Source organism: Solanum pennellii, chromosome 1 (assembly GCF_001406875.1).
Source record: "Solanum pennellii chromosome 1, SPENNV200".
In the NCBI taxonomy this organism is placed as follows: domain Eukaryota; kingdom Viridiplantae; phylum Streptophyta; class Magnoliopsida; order Solanales; family Solanaceae; genus Solanum; species Solanum pennellii.
Window position 1 is genome coordinate 8,438,505 of NC_028637.1, and position 8,986 is coordinate 8,447,490.

Here is an 8,986-nt window from a genome sequence, read left to right on the forward strand (position 1 = left end):
GGGGTGATTCCTGTAAAGGTATGTGAGATCTTTGAGTGTTGGATCGGTTCACTCACACACCAATCTTTCTTCAATCCTTTGATTTTTGAGATTGGTTGAATGAGAATAGTGAAGTTCTTGAAAGATATGGTTGAATTCTTGTTAATTGAGTTGTTGAAGAGCCTATTGTTGCTTTGATTTGAAATTCAGGGCTTTTTTCGAGTTAAATCTGTTTGTTATTGAAGGTACTCATAATCCTAAGGGTTTCGAAAAGGAACTATGGAGGTTTGAGCGATTTAGAATCAAAAAATGAGAGGAGAAAATCATACGGGCTCACCTGCATAGCACCAGGCATTGCACGCCCCATCTCCGCCAGAGGGCATGCGGCGGTGTGCCTGTAGTGCGTTAGAATGGTGCCTCAAACCAATGGGTCTGGCACGGCGTCCCGAATGCGCCCAAAATGGCATTTTTTGCCCAGTTTTCGTTGCTCAATCCGATTAAGCCCTTTTAAGGTGTTTTACTTCCTTATGATTCAAACTACTATAAATGGCTTCTAATCATATAGAAATCATCCAAAAACACGAATTTACAACCTTTAATCCATAACTTCAAATTCAAGAAAAAGTTAGAGCCGAGTCTAGTGAATTCCTAAAGTCCTATCATGAAGTCTTTTGCAAATACTTTAAACTTATTTTAAGACTTAAAGATCAGATTGTTTAAGGACTAAAGATAATTAGAAGAAGTTCATTTCATGTTTCATAAGTCTTTCAAAAACGTCTAAGCGTCATTTTAAGACTTAAGATCGAGTTCCGTTCAGAGTAAAGTGAAGTATTCCAAGCAGCATATGGGAGCTAACTATTCCCAAAAGAACTTAAAATGTTTTCACATTTAAAAAGAAGGAAAACTGAGATTTCCAAAGAGCCTCCGGGCTTATTTTCACTTAAAGAGAAATAACTTTCTAAATGAAGCAAGTAGGGAAACTAAGATTTCAAATATAGCCTTTGAGCTAAGTATTTTAAGAATTAATCTCAAACCACAAAATCAGTATTTTTTTAAAACATAGCAGCCAATATATTGTGCTTCTGCGTATTTTAGATAACCATGCCTCCCCTAAGAGGTTTCCTAACTAGGAGAAACATAGAGGAACCAGAGTTGCCCGATGCAATTGAAGTACAACCTCAAGAAGAAGTTTCTAATATTGAGTTTAGAGAGGCAATAATGATGCTCAGTCAAGTTGTAACCAATCAAGTTGGGTAGAAGAGAGGAGAAAGACAAGAAGAGGTTGACACTTCAAGGATTCATGAGGATGAATCCTCCATGTTTCATGGGTTTGATCACTACTGAGGATTTGGAGAATTTCGTTGAGGACTAGAAAAAGGTTTTTGATGTGATGCATGTTTCTAATTCTGAACAAGTTGAGCTAGCTGCATATCAACTGAAGAATAAGGCTAAGACTGGTTTCGATCAATGGAAGGAGGGAAGAGATAAAGATGCACCACATCCAAGTTGGCCCCATTTCAAAGAGGCTTTCTTGGGGCATTTCTTTCCCCAAAAATTGAAAGAGGCTAAGGTACGAGAGTTTCTTACACTGAAATAGGAATCCTTGAGTGTGCATGAGTATGGGTTGAATTTCACCTAGTTGTCCCTCTATGATCCTGAGGTTGTTAAGGACATGAGGAGTAGGATACACTTGTTCGTCGCTAGCTTGGATCGAGCATCAAGAAAAGAGGGAAGAGTTGCAATGCTAACAGGCGACATGGACATATCCAAGTTGATGGTTTATGTGCAGCAGGTTGAAGAGGAGAAGCTGAGTGATATAGAAGAGTATAGAAATAAGAAAGCTAAGACAGGGAATGAGTCCAGGCAACAGAAGAGTAATGCAACCCGATCATCCTTACAACAGAAACAGATGGGTAATGCCCCATCATCTGCTAGTGCACCTACACTTAAGAAAAAATGTGAGTATTATGGTCCGAAATCAAGATCTAATCATGTATATTCACCGGGTATTTTTTTTTGGGGGGGGGGGAGGGGTAATAAGTCTTCTGGCTCTGCCAAGTATGGTAGAAACCACTCTAGTGTTTGTCGTGACGGCTCCACTGGTTGTTTCAAGTGAGGTCAGACCAGACATTTCATGAGAGATTGTCCAAAGATCACGCAAGGAAGTGGTAATAAGGGATATAGATCCCAATCTTCATCAGTTGCTCCACCAGACAAGGCTGCACCTAAGGAGCTACTTCCGATGCTAGCAGAGGAACAAAGCGCTTGTATGCTCTCAATTATCGCCAAGAGCATGAGAACTCACCATATGTTGTCACTGGTATGATTCAAGTCTATGACTTAACTTTTTATGCATTACTAGACCAGGGACGATTTTATCTTTTGTAACTCCATATGATCTCATGAACTTTGATATTAATCATGAGCAACTTAGTGAACCATTCAGTGTCTCCACACCTGTTGGTGAATCCATTCTAGCAGAAAAAGTCTATCGTGATTGTCCTATTTCCGTCAACCACAAGAGTACCATGGCTAATTTGGTTGAGTTAGACATTTTAGACTCCGATGTCATTGTTGATATGGACTTCCTTCATTCTTGTTATGCCTCAGTTTATTGTAGAACTCGAGTATTCAAGTTTTAGTTTCAAAATGATCCAGTTTTAGAGTGGAAAAGCAGTTCAGCAATGCCTAAGAGTCGATTCATTTTGTACCTTAAGGCGAAGAAGTTAGTTTCTAAAGGGGTGTCTATCACTTAGTCCGAGTTAATGACTCTAGTGTTGAGATACCTCTTATTCACTCAGTTCCAGTAGTGAAAGATTTCCCAGGAGTCTTTCAGGATGATCTTTCCATAGTCTAGAGACACTTAGGTATATATGTCCTTCCATAGACTCGTCCTATCTCCGTTCCACAATATAGAATGACACCAAAAGAATTAAAAGAGTTGAAAGAACAGTTGAAAGATATTTAACATAAGGGTTTCATTCGACCAAGTGTCTTACCTTGGGGAGCTCCTATCTTATTTGTGAGAAAGAAAGATTGTCCCTTAGGATGTGTATAGATTACCGTCAATTAAATAAGGTTACCCTCAAAAATAAGTATCATCTTCCAAGGATAAATGATTAATTCTATCAACTTAAGGGTGCTTCTTGCTTTTCAAATATTGACCTTAGATTACGTTACCACCATTTGAAAGTTAGAGAGTGCAACATTCCAAAGACAGCTTTTAAAACTAGATGTGGGCATTATGAGTTTTTTGTCATGTCGTTTGGGTTGACCAATGCGCCTGCAGCATTCATGGATTTTATGAATACAGTCTTCAAACCTTATATAGAAATGTTTGTTATTGTCTTCATTGATGACATACTAATCTATTCAAAAAATGAAGAAGATCATGCTAGTAACCTTAGAATAGTCCTTCAGACTTTCAAAAATAAGGAGTAATATGCTAAGCTCTCAAAATGTGAATTTTTTCTTAAGTATGTGGCATTCTTGGGCCACATAGTTTTCGGTGATGGGATAAGAGTTGATACCCAAAAGATAGAAACAGTTCAGAGTTAGCCTAGACCCACGTCTCCAAATGACATAAGGAGTTTCTTGGGTTTGGCTTGCTACGATAGATGGTCTGTTGAGGGGTTTTCATATATCTTTTTTCCTTTGACCAAGTTGACTTAGAAAACTGTTAAGTTTAAATGGTCTAAATCTTATGACAAAAGCTTTCAGGAGTTGAAGAAGAGGTTGACTACTGCTCAGTATTGACCTTACCAGAAGCTATTCAAGGTTTTGTGGTGTACTATGATTCATCTAGAGTTTGTTTGGTTGCGTGTTAATGCAAAATGAAGAGACAATTGAAAGTTAATGAAAAGAATTTTCCAACCCATGACGTAGAGTTGGTTGCTCTAGTATTCTCGTTGAAGATATGGCGTCACTATTTGTATTGTATTCATGTGGATGTTTTCACTGATCTCAAGCGCCTACAATATGTGTTCACTCAGAGAGAGTTTAATCTCATACAAAGGAGGTTGTTAGATTTGCTTAAAGATTATGACATGAGCATTCTTTACCACCCAGTTAAGGTAAATGTTTTTGTTGATGCCTTAAGTAGGTTGTCTATGGGTACTACTGCCCACCTTAAGGAAGATAAGAAAGAAGCGGCAAAAGAAGTGTCTAGACTTGCACGCCTAGGAGACTGACTCATGGATTTCACAGAAAGAGAATAGAGTTGAGAAATGGGACTAAGTCATCATTAGTGGTGGAATTGAAAAAAAAGCAAGATCAAGATCCCATTTTGCTTGAATTGAAGGCAAATGCTCATAAGCAACGGTATTAGCTTTTGAACAAGGGGGAGATGGTGTGCTAAAGTATCAAGGTATATTGTGTGTCCCGAGGGTGGATGGACTCCAAGAGAGGATCATGGAGGAATCTCATAGCTCTAAATATTCCATTCATCTGGGTTCTACAAAGATGCACCGCGATTTGAGAGAGATATATTGGTGGGAAGGTATGAAAGAGCATTATTAATTGTTGTCAAGTTCCCAAATTGCCAGCAAGTGAAAGTAAAACACCAAAGTCCTGGAGGGTTGGCTCAGAATATCGAACTTAACGAATCCAAGTGGAAGATGATTAATATGGACTTCATCACAGGGTTACTAAGGTCTCGCAGATAGCATGATTCAAGTTGCGCGATTGTCGATAGAATGAAAAATCAGCCCACTTCTTGCCGGTATAGACCACTCATTCGGCAGAAGATTATGCAAAGTTATATATTCAGCAAGTGGTGAGAGTTCATGGAGTCCCAGTTTCAATCATTTCAGATAGAGGTGCACAATTTACTGCATAGTTCTGGAAATCTTTCCGGAAAGATTAAGGTTCAAAGTTGAACTTAATAACTTCGTTTCATCCTCAGACGGATGGGCAATCGAAGCGTACTATCCATACCTTAGAAGATATGTCGAGGGCTTGTATGATTGATTTCAAGGGGAGTTGGGATGATCACCTACCTCTCATCAAGTTTGCTTGCAACAACAGTTACCATTCGAGCATCCAAATGGATCCATACGAAGATCTTTATGAAATAATATGTAGATCTCCTATTGGATGGTTCGAGGTTGGTGAAGCAGGGTTAATAGGACAAGATTTTGTTCACCAAGATATGAAGAAGATGAAGGTAATTCAAGAGAAATTGAAAACGACACAAAGTCGTCAAAAATCCTAAAGAGATATTTGGAGAAGACCGTTGGAGTTCGAAATGGATGATTGGGTATACTTGAAGGTTTCACCCATAAAGGGTGTCATGATATTAAGTAAGAAGGGGAAACTTAGCCCCCCGTATATTGGACCTTACCGCATAGCAAATAGGATTTGAAAATGTAGTTTACGAGTTAGAGCTACCACAAGAGTTGGCAACAATTCATCTAATATCTCATATCTCTATGTTGAAAAAGTGCATGGGCGATCCTTCTTTAATTGTACCAACTGAAAGTTGGTATTAAGGATAGCTTATCCTATTAAGAGGTTCTGGTTCATATGCTAGATCACCAAGTTTCCAAGTTTAGAACAAAAGAGGTTGCATTAGTCAAGATCCTTTGAAGGAACTAATTTGTTTAGAAGTGACTTAGGAATCTGAAGAGGATATGAAGAAGAGATATCCCCATTTCTTTGAATCTGAAGAGAATGCAGATCAAGGTACGAATTCTCTTCCTAGTACTTTATAAACTGAGTAAGAATGTGGTTTACTTGCTTTTGTTTGTTGAGTGTTGAACTTGATGTTACTATCCTTAGCTTAGTGAAAGAAATCTTATTAGTGAAAGAATGATCCCCATGGGAGATATTGTAACATCTCACAATTTGAAATAACAAGGAATAAGCTAAGAAACTAAAAATATTCATTTTTGGAAGAAAGGAAAAAATTTGAAAAGATTGACTAAGTTAAGAAAGTGAGTTTTGGTCATCTTCAAATGACCATAACTTCTAGATGAGGATGAGTTATGGTTAAATCTTGATATGGCTAGAGAGATCGTTCCAATGACATCGAGTTTGCGCATTTTTTATATCGTATGAGGAAGATATACCTTTCGAAAGTTGGATTTTTTAAGTAAGGAAAGTCTAAGGTTTTTTTCCTGCAATTTTTATCAAAATCAATTGTTTAAGGTTTAAAAGCTCCAAATTATTAAAAAATCATTAAAACTACACGAACGACTAGGTGACAAAACTATCAGACCCAATAAGTAGTAAAAGGCTTGGGGTCAATATGGAAAAGTTCTAAATGACAAACAAAAAGACCTTCACAAAGATATAACTGAGAGGGTTATAATACCCCGAAAGTCTCCAAAAATTAATCCACGGAGCCACGTTGTTTTTTCACATCCACGAGTTTCAATTACCCAAAAAAGAGCTCAATTGAGGGAGATATCACCAAAAATAATCTTCAGATTAAGAACAAATCGCATATGGTCTTATTTTAAGAAATGAGACTGATTAATTAATTGTAATCTTTAGGTAAAGGTTCAGGATCGTGGCCCTCTAATAAAACTTTCCTCGCAATTATGGAGGTAAAATTTCATGATCACAATGTCCAAAGGTGATCAACGTGGGTTAGCATCTTATCAGATTGCGACAAGGAGAAAATACGAATGAGAAGGTAAAATGAGCTACACCCTCATAATTGTGTCAAGGAAACGCAAACGTAAACCATACAAATTTGGCCTTTATGAATGTGGTCAAGGGGCCCTTACATAAACATGTTACTAGGTAACACTGATGTACCATGGTTTCACGGTACTTTCAATGCCTTTTCCTTAAATTTAGTGTGTGTTTAAACCCTTTTTGTATTGAATTTTGATGTAGTTTTCTATTTATTTCCAGGAAATCTATCCAAAGGAGAACACAGAGACTTTGGGGAATTCTGCCAAGTGTAGGACTACGGAAGATCACGATGGACCGTCATAGCCACGACGGTCCATCCTGCACATTCGTCAATGCTAACAGAGAGTAGTCCCATTACCCAACTTCAGAAGATTCTAAGTGTCGTGGAATGAAGCCTCTCGACGGACCGTCGTGCTTGCAGCGGTCCGTCACACATGTCCGTCGAGGGTAAAAGAGAGTTGAGAAAGAAAAGCAGGAGAAAAAGAGCTAAGTATGGAGCGACGGAAGACCACGACGGTCCATCACGAGGGTCGTCGACTCAGACGCATTTTGGGCAGATTTTTCCTTAAATAGATTTCCCTCTTTTATTAGGTTTTGTTTCTTATAAATAGTCCGAAAAACCTCGTTTTTGGGGTTAGACTCTTGGATAATTTTCAGTTTTATTGTGTAAGTATTGAACTTTCAATTTTAGGATTTGATATTACTTTTTCGGAATCGATTATTAGTGTTTTGTGATTTATTCAAGTAAATTTATGGATTTTGTTAATTCTCATCATAGTAAGTGCATGAATTCTTACATTATTATTATGAATTGTGTGATTATTAGCTTGGGTAACTAAACCCCATAATTAGGGTTGTGGGAACCATGGGTAAATAACAAGGTAAAACCTAGCTAAAATTACGATTCTAGAATAGTGTCTTGCATGTATTGATAATTCTTCGCTTAGAAGTTTTTTTAACGGATGGCCAATGTTAGAACTCGCCTTATTGCTACTTACCGGACTAAGGAGGTAGATAATAGGAAAAGAATTATCAATATAGATTTAGTGTATACTATCTAATAGGCTAGTGTCGGTTGGTACGAAGTAACAAATTAGTCAAATATCGAATATGATGCTTAATATGAGGTAAAGATAAGGTTTAGTAAAACAACACACGTAGCCGGACCAAGGTGCGGACTGAAATTCTCTAGATGCCGGATCAACGATTTAGAGATACCTAACTTATCACTTTGCATGCAAGATACTAGGAAAGGATTGTTATAGCTAGAATTACCGAGTTAGGAGCCTGTGGGGAACACTTACGCCCTAGTTACGCTGATTACTTGATTGAACTCCAATACTTGAACCTGTCACTTGTTTACTTTAATTTAGCTAATTGCTTTCATTAATCAAAACCCCCCTTTTAGTTGTTTGTTTTCGGGAAATAATTGACCAAATAGAAGTAATAATAGAATAAAGTTAAGTCTGAACCATTTTCCTCGTGGGAACGATCCCTACCTCACTAGTTGGGTTCTTTACTTGATGCGACCTCTTTTATTTTGTTTCGAGAAGTAAATTTGAGCGTATCAAATTTTGGCACCGCTGCCGGGGAAAGTGGCTTTTAGATTAACTTTAAGCTTATAACCAAAGTTTAGTCAACATTTTCCTAATTTTACTTTTTCTTTTTGTTTTTGTCTCCTGCATCTCTAACTTCTTTATATGCCAAACGCACGGAGTAGAGGAATACCTGTAATTGAACCTGACCCCAAACTAGAGCGTACTTTAAGAAGAATGAATCAGAATTTGGGCATCCAACGTGATGAGGTCGACTCACAAATTCCACCATTGGTCGACGCTCATGACCCTGCATTACCGGATATTCGTGGGGAAAGTGAAATACGGAGACAACCTCCTACTCCACGCCCTCAAGAGTACTATAGGGGCTATGAAAATATCGCAGACTCTGATGGCCCACTCGTCTTGCCCATTCTACCACACGGCCACACTTTTGTGGTAACTAGTAGTCTGATGCAAATGCTCACTGCCAGAGGTTTTCTGTCAAGTCTACCTTCTGAGGATCCACATGCCCACATCGCTAAGGTAAGGGCAATGCGCAAAAGTTGTGTAGCGAGGCCCGATTTGAATATTGATGTAATCGGGCTAAGAGTTTTTCCTCTCTCACTGACGGGAAAGGCAGCTATCTAGTTTACTGAGCTCCCCTATAACTCAATCTTTACTTGGAATCAACTGAGGGATGCTTTCTTAGCACGCTACTACCCGGTATCTAAGAAACTACACCATAAAGATAGAGTGAACAACTTTGTGGCACTACCGGGAGAGTCAGTTAGCAGTTCTTGGGATAGGTTCACTTCATTATTGCGAAG

General features: G+C 38.3%; 1 protein-coding gene across 1 annotated transcript; it reads left to right on the top strand.

Annotated features, from left to right (window-relative positions):
• The first annotated feature begins 1,369 nt into the window (after positions 1-1,369).
• On the top strand, positions 1,370-4,169 carry LOC107017134. Its single transcript, XM_015217410.1, has 4 exons — positions 1,370-1,549; positions 1,619-1,937; positions 2,181-2,299; positions 3,819-4,169. The coding sequence occupies exons 1-4, from the start codon at positions 1,370-1,372 to the stop codon at positions 4,167-4,169; spliced, it is 969 nt and encodes a 322-aa protein (XP_015072896.1).
• The last annotated feature ends 4,817 nt before the right edge of the window (positions 4,170-8,986 follow it).